Below are 18,836 nucleotides of genomic sequence, written 5' to 3' on the forward strand. Positions count from 1 at the left end.
GAAACGATCTTTTACAAATGATGGTTGATATAAAACCCCGTTTCATCCGGTTCCCAGGTAATATTTATGGCTAATAGTGTTTTTGTGGCTTGTTCTGTCCAGATACACACTTCCTAGTTCATTGTGGTAAAGAGCATGACTTAAGATGAAAAAAGCTAAAGTTTATTCTTTACTCTGGATCTTTGTGAACGTAGGTGGTTGTTTTGTCGAGGGTGCATGGTTAAGTAATGCATTCCGCTGGAAAGAAACCGTAGGACCTTGGGAAGAGAGACCGGGCCATTTTGGTGATGTTTGGAAGTATTGGACCGATGATGGCCTTGGCCACTTTGAGTTCTTTCAAGTGAGACCTCTTTTTTTCTATTGAGTCTATTGTAGCTTATTCCGCAAGCTTGATATCAAAGTTAAATGAACATTCTTGTAGTTGGCAGAAGACATTGGTGCAGCCCCGATATGGGTGTTTAACAACGGTATTCTTTCATTCTCCGACTAGTATCTCTTCTGTATTCCAAATCTATCAACCTTAATTTTTACCTTTTTGCAGGGATAAGTCATAATGATGAAGTTGAAACTGCCAGTATCATGCCCTTTGTTCAAGTATGTTACGAAACCTTCCTCTTTTTCACTTGGAAGAAGCTGGAAAACCAAAACTTTTGCCTCTTTTGATTTCAGGAAGCACTCGACGGTATTGAGTTTGCCCGAGGAGATGTTAATTCCACATGGGGATCTATTCGAGCTAAAATGGGACGCCAAGAGACTTTTGAACTGAAATACGTTGCCATTGGAAGTGAAGATTGTGGAAAAACATACTACAGAGGTTTTGCAATTTTTCGATTATAACATGTCACTTAAGAATTTTATCGAGCATCTTTGAGATACTAAATGAGATTACAACTTTACAGGAAGCGATATTGTGTTCTATGATGCTATAAAAAAAGCCTACCCAGATATCAAAATCATCTCCAACTGCGATGGATCTTCTCATCCGCTCGACCACCCAGCTGATGACTATGACTTTCACGTAAAAATTTCTGTCTGGCCAGAACCTGTAAATGTTGTCTTGTGTTCTCTCTTCGTCTCAAAAAGTGTTTTCCTTTTGTTAACAGATTTACACTTCTGCTAGCAATTTGTTTTCCATGTATCATCAGTTTGACCGCACTTCACGCAATGGCCCAAAGGTGAGATTATAACACAACTTAATTCCCAAAACGAAAAGATGAAGCTTTCAGCATTTTGCTCACTCGTGATTTTTGTCTTGCAGGCTTTTGTCAGTGAATATGCTGTGACTGGAAAAGATGCGGGTACGGGAAGTCTTCTTGCCTCTCTTGGAGAAGCTGCGTTTCTCATTGGTTTCAAGCTGCGTTTCCCTTGAAAAGAAAAGGTTTCCTTCAAACTTCCTCTTCCCAGGCTTTAATCGCAACTAAAAACATCGAACGAGTAAAACATCTGATGCTTTCTTTGTTGCAGTGAACCACTCTTTGTGAACACAAAAGATAGACGGTATCTCTCACCTCGTTTCCACTTCTTTTCCCATTCTTATGGTTACCGGGGAAGCTAAGGCAACAATTTCAATTGGTTTCAGGTGGAGCCCTGATGCAATAGTCTTCAATTCGTCTCATCTATATGGAACTCCTAGCTATTGGGTCCAACGGTTCTTTGCAGTGTCAAGGAGCAACTCTTCTCACTTCAACACTCAAGGGAAACTCTTCTTCTCTTGTCGCATCCGCAATCTCGTGGAAAAACAATGGCAAAGATTACATACGCTTTAAGGTAAACCGAGAGAAATACCTGCAGGAACTTCAACTGAGCCAAAAAGAAAGAAAGATAGAAACTGTTTTCACTTTTCAATATCTGTTAACTTTGGATTCATATGCAGGCAGTAAACTTCGGAGCTACCTCAGAATATATGAAAGTGTTGGTAACTGGATTGGACCCGAACGTGAAAGTTTCGGGATCAAAGAAGACAGTACTTACATCTACCAATGTGATGGATGAAAATTCCTTCTCACAGCCAGAGAAGGTATAAAGTCAAGAAACAGACAAATCATCATCATCATCATCATCATCACAAATCCCCTGTTCTTACTGCTTAAGCTCTAATTCTGACTCTTTTTTGCAGGTGGTGCCACATGAAAGCTTGCTAGAGATGGCAGAGGAGGATCTGACCGTTGTTCTCCCGCCACATTCTTTCTCTTTGTTCTATTTGTTGAAGGAATCTGCAAAGATAAATAATATGCCAATTTCTGATTCTTCTTCTCATCAGAAAACTACCACTCTCTGAAGAGTTAACGATGACAATAAATATAAATAATTTACTGTAAGTATTCGTAAATAAACTGTTGTTTATGTTGTTGGTCATTTACCAATTTCAATTTAATGTTTTGCAAATGCAATGCTCTGTCTTCTGTATGTGTAACGTTGAGGAAAAACAGGGTGCAATCTGTGTATATATATTTCCTTACCTCTTAATTTAGAAATTATTTAAGGATTACTACAGAGTGCTCAGTTTTGTACTTTTGTACTTTTGTTGGTTTCCAAATTAGCTTGAAAGTTGTCAGATAATACCATGTTTATTTTCTAGCATATATATACAGTTGAAATGATGCTCAGTTTCTGCTCCTGTGGGGTTTAGCTATATATATGTGGGTTACGAATGATTGATTCTAATACACATACAACTCTCTGTACCAAAACCTAAAACTTCTCAAGATCGTAATACAAAAACTAAAACCAGAGGTCAATTCAGTAACATCTGTAGATACATAGTATCATAGTTGACTACAACTACATGGTAGACGATCAAGAAAGACAAAGACCAAAAAAAAAAACAGAGCATTGAGAAGAACACGAAGCAACCCTCGTATCTACCCTCTTATTCTGGAACCGGAATCAGACTACGAACATAAACATAGCTAAAAATTGATAGGCCACCGTCGTCATCCTGTTCACGTCTTCTAGTCTCAATTTCCCTGACGACACCAGTTTCATCAATTTCGTAAAAAGTGAAGACAGAAACCCTCTCATCTTCTTCTTCTTCTACAGTTGCCTCACACCATGCCATGATATTTCTGTGCTTGCCGATGGCTACTCCCGGACGAGTGTGGAAGTCATGGAACTGTAACCGCGGAATTAGATCAGGGCCAGTAGTGACATTGAAATAATTGGCAAACGAAACGATCTCATCACTCAACTTGTTTGTCATCCACACCTCAATGTCTCTTGATTCTTCTCCATCTTGTGTTAAGAAAGAGAGTCTATCTCCATTGAAACATTCTAATCGGTTACTATAGCCCCAAAACTCAGGACAATCGCATACGTCCTTGAATATATCCTCGGAGAAGTCAAAACATAGAATGAAATAACGTTCATCAGTTTCTTCATATGCAACCCAGTACATTTTTCCCTTCACAGACACACACTCCCACTCCACATATAGATCCGCAGCAAACCCAGCATTAATACCTCTCCATGAATCAGACATGAATTCATAGATCTCAAAGACTCTAATTGTATCACCAGGGGGAGAAGACGACCGATTATAACCAAACCTCAAGATTTTGTAGTTGTCACGAGATGCATCATCGTATCCAACCCCGAAATAATCATCTATCCAGTAATCAACCGATGGTTCGATCCATCTGATTCTCCTTAAAAACGGATTCCAAACTGCGAGACGGACGTAACCTCCTCCTCGTTCCCAATCTTCACATATACAAAGCATGAGTCCATCACAATGAACCATCCAAGAAATCGGACGCGGATCAAGAAAATCGTTTGGGATTGGTCTTTCTTTTAGGATTCCGGTCACCGGATCCATGATTTGAACCGCACGATCATCATCGATTCTTAGGAATCGTTCGGGAGTGCGAATGTGATGATCCAAATGCTTTTGCTTGAATTTTATGTCGTTGCTGATGAGAGCGTTCCATTGCTTGCACGTCTCTTTGAATCGGAACAAAGATTCAACCGGAGTTCTGCAAAGTATCTCTTCGACTAACTCAAACGGCAACCACACACGAACACGATTCGCAGGAGCCTGAGCCATGGGGACGTAACGTTTCGAAAGAAAGAAAGAGAGAAAAAAAAAAAGAGATGTGAGTTCGAGTGAGAAAGATTGATTCTTGAAAGATGATGATAAAATGGTTTCTTGTTTCCTTTTTCGTTTTCCAGTTAGCCTTTTATTCACTTTAAGCGCGAATTTGTAAAGAAGGAAACGAGATCAAAATTGAGAATTTATCAGCAAGCAAATTACGGTTCAACCGAACCAAACTGGTGACATTTTAACCTAAAATGAACAACCCAACCGAATCGGTTACGTGTTAACCGGACTGAATCGGGTCAAGTTGTATATTGCGTTTGCTTTGCCCTACTAAATACGGTTATACCATACTCTTCTTACTCCTTACTTAGTTTTTTTTTTTTGTTTTTTTTTGAACTAGAAAGTAAATTTGACAGATGTGGGATATGAAGTTATAAATAGAATTAATACCATAACTCGCGCTTAGTTTTGTTTTATATAAGTAGAATCCAAGATATATATATCTTATTATATAGATATATTTGAAATGAATTCAAGAAAGTAAAAGAAACTATATACTGTACAATGATTTTGAACCTTGACAATTTCTATATTTTTATATCCAAAAAAAAAATATATATATATATATATTCTTGATAAGCTAAAGGAGCTTGATATACATATTTGTTGAGATTTGTCGTGCTTAGAACATGATAAACATCGATCACAATTCCATTACCCCAGATTATATAATTGAAAATGCTTTAGAGGTGCTAAAAGATTATATTGACTTCTTGTATGATCATTACAAAAGCCAAAACCTGTATTTAACTAAGGTCAATAACATTAGCTGATTTCAGCCTATATGGTAGCAGAATTAATATCAACAAACACCAAAAAAAAAAACAAAGAAAGCAGAGCTTGAAGAACACAAAACAACCCTCATCATATCTACCGTCTTATACTGGAACTGGAATCAGGCTTGGAACATACACATAACTAGTGATAAGCGGGTCAATAATGGAGCTTGTAACTTCACGTCGTCCTGTCTCAATTTGTTTTCTTACACCACCTTCATCAATCTCGTAAAGAGTGATACAAGTATACATCTTACCATCTTCTTTTACAATTTGCTCGCACCATGCCATGATATTTCTCTGCTTGCCAATGCACCATCCCGGAAAAACCATAAAATCTAGGCACCGTACCATAGGAAGATCAGGGAGAGTCACAATAAAATATCTGCTAAAAGAAACAAGGCCATCAGTCAACTTGTTTGTCACCGACACATGAATCTCCCCTGTTACTTCATCATGTTGTAACAGAGAGAGCCTATCTCCATTGAAACATCCTAATAGCTCAATATCCGAATAGGGCGGAGAAACGCATACGTGCTTGAATGTTTCCATAGTGAAATCAAAACATATAATGAAGTGCTCATTCTTCTTCTCCTTCTTCTTTCCATCAACCCAATACATATTACCATTCACAGATACGCCTTGAACTTCAGCATCTATATTCCCATCAAACTTAGCATCAATACTTCTCCACGAATCAGACTTCAATTCATACACGTGACAGAATGGTTCTGATTTATCATCATCATCATCATCGTCATCATCATCATCATCATCATCGTCGTCATCATCATCATCATCATCATCATCATCATCCTCAACATCATCATCATGATAAGAAAACCTCAAGATTTTATAGTTATCACGAGATGTATAGCTGTATCCAATCCCTATGTACTCACAATTCTTGCGAGCAGTTAACCAGTTACGAGCAGTTGACCAGTTACGAGCCAATGGTTTGATCCATTTGCTTTTCCTCAAAAGCGGATTCCAAACCGCGAGATTAAGGTCACCTCTTAATCCATGACACAGGCAAAGCAGCAGACCATCACAGTGACACATACACATGAACATGTCGCGAAACACGTCTGGGATTGGTGTAACCGAGAGGCTTCCGGTCACGGGATCAATGATTTGAACCCTCTCACGGCTATCGATTCTTATGAATTGTTCCGGAGAGTTATCCAAGTGACTTTGCATGAATCTGTTGTCGCTGCTGATGAGATGGTACCATCTCTTGCAAGTCGATTTAAATCGGATCAAAGATACAGCCGGAGTCCTCTGAAGTATCTCTTCGATTAACTCAAACGGCAGTGACGGTAGCAACAAAGGCTCTGCCACGGCATGATTTTAACAAGGGAGAAGGAAACGCGAGGGCTATATTGTGACTAACCAAAGTTATGAACCTTTTACTAACCGACTTGTGAGCAAACGAAGTTAACGAACCCTAGATAACGAACCGGTTCTGGTTCTTTGTTTTTCCCTTGATTTTCAACCTGTAAGCGAATCGGTTACGCTATAACCGGACCCATACCAATCGAATTATAAGTAAACGTTAAGGGCGTTAAACGATTAGGGTAAAATTTAACGTCCGGATCTCATATTAATTAGTTAGGGTAAAATTTCATTTCCTTTTCTTGGTTTCTAAGTTTTCTTTCCATGATCGGTCTCGCTCCTCCTTCTAAATCCAATTTTCTGGTGTTGTTTTTTTTACTATGATTCTTGTGTAAACACCTTGTAAAAAATATATTTTTGGATGTAATATATGACATTTGTTCAAAAAAAGAAAAAGAGAAAAAAGGATGTAATATATGACTAAGAGTTTGCATCCATAACAAATTATACAGATCCTTTTTCCCTTCTAAAGCCTAAAACCCTAGACGAGCTCACACCACGGCCTAAGACATGGATAGAGTCATATATAGGGGGGATCCATAGAAAGATGCTGTCTCTCCGTCACATAACCTACAGGCAGAGGAGTATCCGGCCACGCGGCCATTGAAATCCTCGCCATCTTTGAATAGCTTGGACTCCAATATTCTAAGTTCCCAATCGGTTATATATATATATATATATATTATATATATATATATATCTATTAATTTACTCTAAGAGAGTATTAGTTGAGTAAACTAGGGTTTTAGTAAATACTATATGTGATGCATGATTGATTTTGATAAACTACACATACACGATTAGATTATATATCAAACGTAAAACTTGTTATGATCATATAATACAAAAACTAAAACCAGTAGTTAATGTCAATAACATCTGTGTAGTACCTTTGAACAGAGCTTTAAAAAAAAAAAACAGAGCATTAAGAATTCGAAACGATCCTCATATCTAATCTACCTCCTATTGCTCTGGAACCGGAATCAGACTTGGAACATAGACATAGCTACAAACTAATGGGCTATGGTAGTCACCTTGTAAATGTTTTCCTGTCTCAGTTGGCTCTCCGACGCGATCTTCGTCAATTTCGTAAAACTTGATGGAAGTATACCACAGACCAGCTTCTTGTACATATCCCTCACTCCATGCCCTGATATTTCTATGTTTTCCAATGGAGTATCCCGGAAGAGTCGAATAAGGATTCAACTGTAACCGCGGAAGACCAGGTCTACAAGTGACATTGAAATAATTGGTAAGCGAAACGACCTCGTCACTCAACTTGTTTGTCATCTACACCTTAATGTCTCTTGCTTCCCATACTCCATCTAGTATTAACAAAGAGAGTCTATCTCCACTGAAACATCCTAATCGTTTACAGTTCAACAAGGGAGGACAATTGCATATGTCCTTGAATGTTTCCATGGAGAAGTCAAAGCTTAGAATGAAATAACGTCCCTTCTTTGCAGCAATCCAATACATATTACCCTTCACAGACACACTTCCCCACTCCACAGCTAAATCCGCATCATACTCAGCTTCAGTACCTCTCCATGAATCAGTCTTGAGTTCATAGATCTCACATGTTTTAACAGGAGGAAACCACTTCTTATAACCATACCTCAAGATTTTGTAGTTATCACGAGAGGCCGTGTTGTATCCAATCCCGAAACGTTCCATTTTCTCGTAACCAACCAATGGTTGGATCCATTTCACTTTCCTCAAAAACGGATTCCAAACTGCCATACGGACGTATTTGTCTCGTCCGTGATTCAGATCATCACATCTACACAGCATTAGTCCATCACAGTGAACCATATAAGAAATCGGATACGGATAAAGAAACACGTCTGGGATTGGTGAATCTGAGAGGACTCTGGTCGCAAGATCCATGGTTTGAACCGACTGATCGTTATCGATTCTTAGGAATCGTTCGGAGGTGGGACTGTGATGATCCAATTGCTTTTGCATGAATTTTGTGTTGCTGCTGAGGAGAGCGTACCATTGCTTGCACGTCGTTTTGAATCGGAGCAAAGACTCAACCGGAGTTCTGCAAAGTATCTCTTCGATTAACTCAGACGGCAACGACGACAGACGATTCGCGGGAGCCTGAGCCATGGGGACGTTTTGAAAGAATGAAAGAAAAAAAAAGAGTGATGTGAATCGAGTGAGAGAGATTGATTCTTGAATGATCAAATGGTTTCTTGTTTCTTTTTCGTTTCTCAGTTAGTTTTTATTTACTTTAAGCGCGAATAAGGAAGAACGAAACGAAAGATCATTTTGTAAACCCCAACCAAATTGTGAATCTTTCTTAACCCTCACCGGTCACGGTTAAGCCGAACCAAAATTGTGATTTTTCAATTTTATTAGTTCTGACTTCTGAGTGAAGTAAGCGAATCAGTTAGTTTAAACCGGACTGAAATACCAACCGAATCAAATTAACCCAAAAAGACATTGGACATTTCCGAATTAATTTAGGGTAACTTAAGTTTCTAAGTTTCCTTTTACAGTGCCAAGACTCCTTTTTCTTCTAATCTTTCAAGAGTAGTCTAAAAATATTTATTAGGTTTTTGGATGCGTTAACGTTGATAATTGCATAACTTTTGGTAAAATAGATTTCTTCTGCTGTGTATGACAAGAGTGTTTGCATCAATTTGAAATTTCACATTTTATTTTTTCTCTTAATAAAAAAGTAAATCTTATAATCCACACGAACAATTCACGGCCTAAATAGAGAGGAGGATTCCAGAAACGGCAGTCTCAGATGTAATACCAAAACTAAACCCAGTAGTTAATGTCTGAAAATATAGTAACTTTGTTGATTAATTCCAACATACACGCATAGTAGAAGGCTTAACAAAAAACATATACCAGGGGCTTAAAAACCAGTCCTCATATCTACCTCTTATTTTGGAACCGGAATCAGACTTGGAACATAACCATAGCTACAAATCAACGGGATCTCCCTCACACCATGCCATGATATTTCTTTTCTTGCCAATGAAGTATCCCGGAAGAGCCATATCACCATGGAACTGTAAGGCCGGAAGATCAGAGCGAGTCACAGAGAAATATTTGCTAAAGGAAACAACAACGTCACTCAACTTGTTTGTCACCCACACGTGAATCTCCATCGATTCTTCATCTTGTGTTAACAAAGATAGTCTATCTCCATTGAAACATCCTAATCTTCGGGTATCCCAAAAGGGAGGACAAACGCACACGTCCGTGAATATTTCCAAGGAGAAGTCAAAACATAGAATAAAAACTCTGATTCCTTCTTTTGTGCAATCCAGTACATACTACCCTGCACAGATACACCTACGCGATCCGTATCTACATCCACACCAAACTCTGCATCAATACTTCCCCACGAAACAGAGTCGAAATCATAGATCTCACACTTTGGACCCGATTCTTCAACACGACTAAAAGACATATCACCAGAAAATCTCAAGATTTTGTAGTTATGACGAGAAGCCTTGTCGTAACCAAAACCGAAGTAATCAGTTCCCCAGTAACAAACCGACGGTTGGATCCATTTAATATTATTCTTCAGAAACGGATTCCAAACTGCGAGATTGCCGTATCTTACTCGTCCGTTATTCAGATCATCACATACACACAGCATTAGTCCATCGCAGTGAACCATACTAGAAATCGGAAACGGATTACGAAATTCGTAAGGGATTGGTGAATCTGAGCGGATTCTGGTCACCGGATCCATGATTTGAACCGTCTGATCGTCATCGATTCTTATGAATCGTTCGGGAGAGTGATCCAAGTGATTGTGCATGAATCTCTTGTCGCTGCTTATGAGAGTGCACCATCGCTTGCACGTCGCTTTGAGTCGGAGCAATGATTCAACCGGAGTCCTGTAAAGTATCTCTTCGATTAACTCAGACGGCAACGAAAAATGATCCGAGGGAGCCATGGCCACGGGGACGCTTTGATTCGGATCAGAGAGAGATTGATTCTTGAATGATTAAACGTTTTCTTGTTGAATTTATTTTAGCGCGAATAAGAGAAGTATGAAAGTATGAAACGTTTTGTAAACCTAACCAAACGACTCGAGCAAGCGAACCGGTCACGGTTCAGCCGAACCAAGATTATGATTACTTCAATCTTAACGAGGAAATTAAGCGAATCGGTTCCGTTAAACCGGGACGAAATACCAATCAAAATAAAGTAACCAACAAAAACAAAGGGGGAGTTCCGAATTAAATGATTTTTTTTTTTTCAAATGAATTAAAGTAAGTAGATTTGTTATTTTTCCAAATATTTACATGTTTATTTTCTATGCATGCACAATAACATATAATTAAAATGGTAGATATGATTACTGGAACTTTGGAAGTGTTAAGGTCTTTACATAATTGATGTTTTAGTTTCTGCTTCTAGGTGTACTTAGCTGTATATGGGTTATGCATGTATGTATGACTGACTCTCATAGTCTCATACACATACAACTCTCTACCAAAAACCTAAAACTTCTCAAGATCGTAACACAAAAACTAAAACCAGAGGTCAATATCAGTAACATCTGCATATATGGTATCATAGTTGATTTATGGTAGACGACCAACAAAACACAAAGACCAAGAAACAGAGCTTTAAGAAAACAGAACAGCACTCGTATCTGATCTCTACCTCTTATTCTTCTTGACAGGAATCGAAACTAGACTTGGAACATACACATAGCTACAAATCAACGGGTCATTGTAGTCAAGCCGTCGATGTCTTCCTGTCACAATCTGTTTTCTGATCCCACCTTCACCACCAATTTCGTAAAACTTGACGCAAACATACCACACATCATCCTTTTTTTCAGCTCTCTCACACCAAGCCATGATATCTCTGTGCTTACCAACCGAATATCCCGGACTATCCATCCGATCATGGAAATGTAACGCCGGAAGATCAGGGCTAGTGACGCTGAAATATCTGCTAAACGAAACAACACCGTCACTCAACTCGTTTGTCACCCACACCTCAATCTCGCTTGCTTCCACATCATTAGATTGTTGCAACAAAGAGAGTCTATCTCCACTGAAACATGCTAGTTTCCGAGCAACCCAAGAAGGAGGACAAACACATACGTTCTTGAATGTTTCCACGGAGAAATCAAAACTTAGAATGAAGTCGTCGGTACTATTATCAGCAATCCAATACATATTACCCTTCACAGACACACCTCTGCAATCCATAACAACTCGTCCATCAACGTCAGCATTAATGTTGAATCTAGAATTCACACAATGAATTTGTTTGAGTGGGGGACAAATTCACTTAAGATCTCCTTCTAAAACAATGGATTAAAACTAGAAAATAAAGAGGGGTTCTGATCTCTTGAGAAAGAAGTTAGGGTTTTGCCCAAAAACAATGAAGAACTAGGGTTTTTGTATTAATTGCTGGATCTTTTACAATGAGAGGATCTCTCCCTATTTATATGAATACATTGATTATAAAATAAGTCTATTTTCCTTAAATCTCTGATCTTCAAATATGGTAAATTTCCTCTTCTGATGATCAAGTCGGGCTTAGGGGGCGGTCTCGGAGGTCGGTCAAGTGACTTCGCCGAGCTTCTGCTTATAGGCCAGTTTAGCTAGCCCAAAAGGGGGTCCCTCGTTTTAGTTAATGTGCAAAGTCTATTTGGTTTACCTTCGGTTTAGATCGGTATGTCGTGGGTGCTAAATCCCGCACCAACAATTAGTCCCCCCCCAGTTCGGTAGATTCGATTATCCATTCGAGTTTCCGAACTATAGGAAAAAATATTCGATCTAAACTTTAGGAAAACTGAATTCCGACCTCCGAGACCGCCCCCTAAGCCCGACTTGATCATCAGAAGAGGAAATTTACCATATTTAAAGATCAGAGATTTAAGGAAAATAGACTTATTTTATAATCAATGTATTCATATAAATAGGGAGAGATCCTCTCATTGTAAAAGATCCAGCAATTAATACAAAAACCCTAGTTATTCATTGTTCTTGGGCAAAACCCTAACTTCTTTCTCAAGAGATCAGAATCCCTCTTTATTTTCTAGTTTTAATCCATTGTTTTAGAAGGAGATCTTAAGTGAATTTGTCCCCCACTCAAACAAATTCATTGTGTGAATTCTAGATTCAACAATTAAGATCTCTCCACGACTTAGAATTGAATTCTTTGATCTCACACTTTGGATCTGATTTCTCATCGTCGCGACGGGACATAGGACCCCAAAACCTCAAGATTTTGTAGTTGTCACGAGATGCATTGTCGTATCCAATCCCGAAGTAATCACTATCCCAGTAACGAACCGATGGTTTGATCCATTTGAATTTCCTCAAAAACGGATTCCACACTGCGAGACCGGCGCCATCTCTTACTCCTCGACACATGCACAACATCAGACCATCACAGTGAACCATAGAAAGAATCGGATACGTGTTGCGAAACACGTGTGGGATTGGTGTAACCGAGAAGATTCCAGTCAGCGGATCCATGATTTGAACCCCCTCATCAACATCGATCTTTAGAAACCGTTCCGGAGAGTTATCTAAGTGCTTTTGCATGAACTTCTTGTCGCTGCTGATGAGAGCGTACCATCTCTTGCACGTTGATTTGAATCGGATCAAAGATTCAGCCGGAGTCCTATGAAGTGTCTCTTCGATTAAGTCAAACGGAAGCGACGGTATCGGTAACAACGAAGGCTCTGCCATGAACGCTCTCGCTGTGAAATGCTCTGAAATCGAATCAAAAGATTGATTCTTGGATAAGGTTTCTTGTTTCGTTTCTTCTCAGTTTATGGTATAAAGACTTTAAAGCGGGAATAAGGGAAAACTGAAACGAGATTAATAAATTTGTGAATCTTAGCAAGTGAACCGGTTACGAGTTCCATTGAACCAAATTAAGGCCATGAATCTCTAAAAATTAAGGACCAAAGGTTTTGACTGTAAAAATGTTTCGCTACAAATCTAATTTTATTTAAAATAAGAGCCTCTACATGCAATTTAATGAATAGAGATTTACTGTTTTACCCTCGCAAGTCGTCGTAGACTCATAGTAGTATACTCGCTCACTCTCAGACTCTCGAGTCTGACGAGTCGATTAGGGTTACGCAATCGTTCGAGCGAAGGCTCTTAAAGTCGGAGATCACGCCGGTGGAGGTTCGAATTTAGTCTTGCTTAAGAAATCTCTCTTCGCAATCTGTTCATCTTCCTAGTTCTGTGTTTAAATTTGAAATAGAGAGCTTCACATCAATCGGACTTTTAAATTAGGTTATGTTCCCATTTAGATGCTAGATTTGAGTCTCAGTAACCTAATCCGTTCTGGATTTTCGCTGATTGTTCGATTTTTTTTTTTATCTTCGCATTCGGTTGTTTCAATCTCATTTGCTTGAAATTTCTGGGCGCACTGTTGTTCTTTGTCGATATTAGGGTTTTTGTTCAGTTTTTTTTTCTCGAATTACACGAGAATTATAGCTTTACAATGATTGATTACATTCAGATTTGATTTTGAAATATGTAGAGAAGATGATGGTTCTGGAACCTCCAATGAACAGTGCACGAAGAAGAAAATTGGCAGATATTACTAATCTGCAGAATCAGAACGAACTAATGAATCAGGGACCGAAGCAGCAGCAACAAGCTTGTATATTACTCTCTTCCAAAGAAAACGCTGAAAATCTTCAAAAGGCACTGCTTATTTCATCTTGGAGTTCATATGAATATATGTTTATGCCCTTCTGTAGTTACTAGTTAGATGGACCTTTTTTTGCCTTTAATTTGAATGTGCTTATTCAGGTTTATCAACTTGTTTTTGCAGGAAAACGTGAGACTGATGAAAGTCGTCGTGGAGAGAGAGTAATCTTTGTTCGAAATCATGAAACTTGTGAGTATTGAGTATTTGTTGCTAATACTTATTGTTGTTTCGTGAATACAGTGGAGTCAAAAGTGAGCTGCAGAAACTAAGGATTAGCTTTCAGAAGGTTAAAGAACAGAATTTGCTTCTTGCCCAGGCAAACACTCGTATGTTGGCGGTACGTCTCATCTTTGTATGGTTCAACTGGAAATTATTTTGGGAATTCCATGGTTACAGTGTGATTTCAAAGGTATTTTTCATTATTCTTTCCTGGCAGGAGTCCAATACAAGCAAAGACCAAGTATGCTTTTTCTGGAACCCAAGTTGCTTTAACACAGGCTTGGTTGATCATTTATAAGTTCCTTGGCTGACATTTTCTGTGCATTTCAGCTGAAGATACTTCAGCACGAACTTGGTTGCAAGAATGGGTTAGTCAGGGCCAGGAATATACTGCTTAAGGTATGCTATCGATTTGTATGTTATTTTCTCTGACCCTAATTACAAACTAAAGATTTAATCACTTAAGAAATTGGCACCTTTTTCTTTCCAGGAGCAAACTCTTCCATGTACACGTCATGCATCAAAGGTCAAGGTACTTATGAAAATTGGCTTTTGTGACCTCTGGAATGGGAAATTATGACCCTACTGCTCCGTTGTTCTTATGCTTTCTTCTGCATTGTTGTGACCTTCTGGCTGGTGCAAATGCTTGTGGTGTGGCTTGCAATACCTTTCAGCCAATTGAAGCTGATCATGAGAATGGTAAGATAATGCAACAGTCAAGCATGTAAATGTAACCTTCTCGTTTTAATTTCATTGTGAATTTAGGAATATCTTAGCATGCTCACCTTAAGTGACTTTTTGTCATTTCATTCTCAGTTTCGGAGAGCTCCAACACTAACTCATTCCAAATAAATGAGAAACCCAACAATAAAAGGTCGGGTCTCTCTCTTGCTCAGTCTGCTTCATGTTTCATCCATTGTCATCTAGAAATTTTTGGGCAATCAGGTTACTTACGGATTTCTTGCTTTTCTTTATAGGATAATTTCTGGAAGGACGAATCCCGCAGCATTAGATATTCTTGGTAGACTGGGAGAGACATGTCAGACGGGAGACAACATTGACAACAAGAAGTTGGTCTCTGATGGTAACAGTGCCGCTGATAAAACGGAGTTTGTCCTTGATGCTGAAAACCATATATACGACAATGTCCAAAGCAAGAGGTTTATTTATTCAACGAGATTTGATGACTTAATTATCTATTTGTATCAGTATCTTATTTATGCTTTTATTTTGTCTTTTGGGTTGCTTTTGTTGCAGGTGTTGCGCAGGAAGGCAGTCCGCCATTTATAAAATAGAAACCGGCCAATCTGGAAAATTGCAAAGAGTGGTTGACGTCAAAGAAATTAAGGAGGATGCAAGGTTTGTTAACTGCCTTTTTTCTAGGTTCACATTTAGGAATAACATTCAAAGCGGATGAAGACTAGTGTCAATGACTAGTGAGCTTCCATTCTCTCTGTCTCAAGCAGGTTCCCTTTGAGAAGACGTTCTGCCCGGTTAAAATCTCAAGAACCTGATCCATCTGAAAGCTTCCATGAGTCAATAGAGACAGCCAGGAGAAGGAGGTCTGCAATAGGCGTTAGGCTCTGTTTATAAGTAATGTACTCCTATGAATAATGGTAACAATGCCATTTGATTTTTTCGCAGGTCTACGGTGTTTGATATCCAAGAGCTGGGCGTTGTTCAAAACTTGAATGGTTTACATGAAGATCAAGAGATTACTGCAAAGGCCGGGTTTGTAGAAGCAGAACGTGTTCTTTCTTTTTCCACTAACTGAATCCTGAACCAAGAATACTTATGCCACTTGCGGTTTATTTTCTTTCTTCATGGATGTCATTTCAGATGCTCTCCAAGAAGACAGTCTATCAAGTGTAGACCTGCAGCAGGAGAGCCACATGACACGAAAGAGATAACCGGGTAAACCAGGTTAATTTTCTATATTATGCAGAACTACAGAGTTAATACTGTTATCTAATGCGATTTACTTTTCGACAGGGTGTTTTTGAGAAGGCGGTCTGCGAGGTTTAATGTCCAAGAGCTGGGTGTGACGGAGAACTTGAATGGGTTACATGATGATCAAGCGATTTCTGCAAATGCGGGGTTTGTGGAAGCAGCGCATATTCTTCCTTTTTTACTCTTGATTGATAACTTATTCTTCATAAACCAAGTACATTTACCGCTTCCACGTTTTCTCTTATAAATGTCATTTCAGATGCTCTGCAAGCGAACAGTCTACGGGGTCTAAACCTGAAGCAGTCCAAAAACATGACATGACAGAGACAACTGGGAAAAGCAGGTTTTGTAGTGATAGATACAATCTCTGTATTCTGATTAATTAAAGAGTTGACACTTGAGACTGATATCTAAATGGTATACTTGACAGAGTCTCTTCAAGAAGACAATCTGCAAACGTTAAAACTCAAAGACACATCAAAGAAACCGCAGATCCGCCTTTGCATGATGACATTGTTGATGAGTCTAGTCCGATATCGTGTACAGTTTCAATGGAGGTTAAGGGAGAATCAAAGAACAAACCAGCAGGCGATGAATCAGAGGAGATGAGAAAAACAACAGTTGGACGACCTACAAGGAAAGCTGCTGATAATATCAAATCGTACAAGGAACCCTCACTTAGGGACAAGATGCGAGGGGGATTCTAAGTCTCTCCAGATAGAAGATCGTCTGGAGCCTCTTATGTATTTGATTTTGCGACTTCACTTTTGTTGAATGAGCTATTGCTTGTTGCTATAATCAGAATGTATATTCTTAGGTTTATTGCTTCTTTAAATCAAAGGAGAGCTAGCGCGTGGTCTTGCAGTTGTACAGGAAGTGGATTGGAAGGTTTATTTCGGTTTGATGGAGACTCTGTGAATTTTTTTTTACTCCAGTAAATTGTGAAATGTTGGAATATTTGACCAAATCTTTAGGACTCCTAATAGTTTCAGGGGTTCTTTTAAGCTCTTGATGGAATTTTGATATCTTATAATCTTAATACTACAATCCAGAGAAGTGAGAACGTTTGAATATATACATTTATATATATATAAAAAGCTGAAAATCCAACATAGTTCTACATTTTCCACAAATCTATATAAGGCTTTGCAGCATGCTGCTAATCTTGGAAAGGATCAACATACTTCGATTTCTTACAAAAGTTCTCACAGTCCAATCAATATTTTTCTTTAAATTACAAATTACCTCCCTATAATTGTTAGAATATCAGTTCATAAGAAGCCAATCAATTATTTCCTAACATTTTAAATAAATCAAGTCTAATAAACTAATAATAATTTAAATTTATTGTATCTTACAGTAAATTAGTAAAAGAAAAGTAGGGTACATAGACAAAGTTACACTTACATTACGTGTTGATGTTGGGCCACTTCATTGAATTTGATGGTCCATAGGTTTTCAAGGTCACAGCTCTCACACGTCAATCTTTTCTCTTATACCCTCTACTGTCAATTGACTAAACAACAACACCTCTTCGGTCTTGAACCGTATCTACTCTTTTATGGGTTGTACGTCTCACTATTTCAAAATCAATATCTTCACCTAAAAAGCTCAATATCTAACAACAACAAAAAAAGAAACCCGTCAGGAATATGCTATATATATATACTAAGAAATTGTCGGAAGACGGATTATATCCTACAGTTTAGTTTAAGGCCACGAAGCAAAGAGAGACACTGAGAAGGACAAAAGTGATAGACGGTAGGCAATATACGGCCTTCTCTTTCTTACAAATGTGTTTAGACAATTCTATGGAAAATTTTGAATACATACCTTAAACTTAATAGGAAATTTGGAATCTATACCAAATTTTTTAAATCTTTGAAATGTAGCTTATGTATTGCACTAAATGACTATTTTGTCCTCAATTACAAATTATTAAAAATAAATACAATTTAATTAAGTTAATTCATAAAAAAATTAATTATAAAACATTGTATAAACTAAATATTTAGAATTTTGCTAAATTGTTTTTGAAAATGATGAACTGATTTATTATATATAATATTAATCAGTAACTAAAATATTTCATTCAGATAAAATAAATAAAATTTTGCCCTAAATTAATAATTAATTAAACATTAAAAAATAAACACAAAATAATTAAATTAATTTATGTTAGAAAATTATTTTAAAAAATTACTGTTTATAAATTAGATATTGAAAAAAAATTAGATAATGATGAAGTAGTTTATTATGGATAATATTAATCAATAACAAAAATTAAAATTCAGATAAAAGAAATAAAAATGATCATGGATCACAATCCAATAATCTGTTACTCAATTGTGATTAAAAATCTGGTATTATTTAGTAATTTAATTTTAAAAATTTATTATATAAAAATTAATTAGAATTATTCTTTTACGATTTATGTTTAGTAAATACTTTTAGATAATATTAGTTTTAAATAAATATATAAATCACGAATAATTCTTCAAAAAAAATTATATAATAATTTGTTTTGAAAAATAATTATATATTTTAATTTATTTTGATAATTATCAATTTTAATAAAATAATAAAAAATTGTGAGCTTTTACAAAATAAATCAGCAGTTCAAAAAATTGACTATGTAACAAAATCAATTAATAAAAAAAATAAATCGAGTTTTTTAATATAAATCAGCAAAGAAAAAACATAAATCAGCAGGAATAAAA

The 18,836-nt window shown here is 37.4% G+C and overlaps 4 protein-coding genes and 3 pseudogenes across 4 annotated transcripts; 2 read left to right on the top strand and 5 right to left on the bottom strand.

The window, feature by feature from the left end:
• Window positions 1-2,390, top strand: part of LOC104767411 — a 4,390-nt pseudogene extending 2,000 nt beyond the window's left edge.
• On the bottom strand, window positions 2,870-4,042 carry LOC104767412 (putative F-box only protein 15). Its single transcript, XM_010491441.1, has one exon. The coding sequence runs from the start codon at window positions 4,040-4,042 to the stop codon at window positions 2,870-2,872; it is 1,173 nt and encodes a 390-aa protein (XP_010489743.1).
• LOC104767414 (putative F-box protein At3g10430) lies at window positions 4,975-6,886 on the bottom strand. Its single transcript, XM_019240802.1, has 3 exons — window positions 6,838-6,886; window positions 5,706-6,206; window positions 4,975-5,630 (listed from the first exon to the last, which is right to left on the bottom strand). Exons 1-3 carry the CDS (start codon window positions 6,884-6,886, stop codon window positions 4,975-4,977), a joined length of 1,206 nt encoding a protein of 401 aa, XP_019096347.1.
• Window positions 7,231-8,382, bottom strand: LOC104767415 (annotated as a pseudogene).
• On the bottom strand, window positions 9,210-10,198 carry LOC104767416 (annotated as a pseudogene).
• LOC104767417 (putative F-box only protein 15) lies at window positions 10,911-12,965 on the bottom strand. Its single transcript, XM_019240803.1, has 2 exons — window positions 12,405-12,965; window positions 10,911-11,504 (listed from the first exon to the last, which is right to left on the bottom strand). The coding sequence occupies exons 1-2, from the start codon at window positions 12,963-12,965 to the stop codon at window positions 10,911-10,913; spliced, it is 1,155 nt and encodes a 384-aa protein (XP_019096348.1).
• Window positions 13,321-17,073, top strand: LOC104764755 (shugoshin-1). The gene is made up of 17 exons (XM_010488347.1): window positions 13,321-13,412; window positions 13,774-13,940; window positions 14,071-14,108; window positions 14,188-14,284; window positions 14,384-14,407; window positions 14,497-14,565; window positions 14,657-14,698; window positions 14,841-14,865; window positions 14,983-15,040; window positions 15,144-15,326; window positions 15,424-15,525; window positions 15,633-15,728; window positions 15,811-15,897; window positions 16,006-16,080; window positions 16,159-16,263; window positions 16,376-16,459; window positions 16,547-17,073. The coding sequence occupies exons 2-17, from the start codon at window positions 13,779-13,781 to the stop codon at window positions 16,821-16,823; spliced, it is 1,524 nt and encodes a 507-aa protein (XP_010486649.1). The 5' UTR covers window positions 13,321-13,412; window positions 13,774-13,778; the 3' UTR covers window positions 16,824-17,073.

Source organism: Camelina sativa, chromosome 19 (assembly GCF_000633955.1).
Source record: "Camelina sativa cultivar DH55 chromosome 19, Cs, whole genome shotgun sequence".
NCBI classification, from domain to species: domain Eukaryota; kingdom Viridiplantae; phylum Streptophyta; class Magnoliopsida; order Brassicales; family Brassicaceae; genus Camelina; species Camelina sativa.

Excerpts from the sequence above, each read along its gene's own strand:
- LOC104767412 (XM_010491441.1), bottom strand. The coding sequence starts at position 4,042 with ATGGCTCAGGCTCCTGCGAATCGTGTTCGTGTGTGGTTGCCGTTTGAG.
- LOC104767414 (XM_019240802.1), bottom strand. The coding sequence starts at position 6,886 with ATGGCGAGGATTTCAATGGCCGCGTGGCCGGATACTCCTCTGCCTGTA. Across the intron at positions 6,207-6,837 it reads GGATACTCCTCTGCCTGTAG|AGCCTTTGTTGCTACCGTCA; the intron begins GTTATGTGACGG and ends ATGCCGTGGCAG. Across the intron at positions 5,631-5,705 it reads AATCTTGAGGTTTTCTTATC|ACGATGATGATGATGATGAT; the intron begins ATGATGATGATG and ends ATGATGATGATG.
- LOC104767417 (XM_019240803.1), bottom strand. The coding sequence starts at position 12,965 with ATGGCAGAGCCTTCGTTGTTACCGATACCGTCGCTTCCGTTTGACTTA. Across the intron at positions 11,505-12,404 it reads TCAATTCTAAGTCGTGGAGA|AACATTAATGCTGACGTTGA; the intron begins GATCTTAATTGT and ends AATTCTAGATTC.
- LOC104764755 (XM_010488347.1), top strand. The coding sequence starts at position 13,779 with ATGATGGTTCTGGAACCTCCAATGAACAGTGCACGAAGAAGAAAATTG. Across the intron at positions 16,081-16,158 it reads GACACGAAAGAGATAACCGG|GGTGTTTTTGAGAAGGCGGT; the intron begins GTAAACCAGGTT and ends ACTTTTCGACAG. Across the intron at positions 16,460-16,546 it reads GAGACAACTGGGAAAAGCAG|AGTCTCTTCAAGAAGACAAT; the intron begins GTTTTGTAGTGA and ends TATACTTGACAG.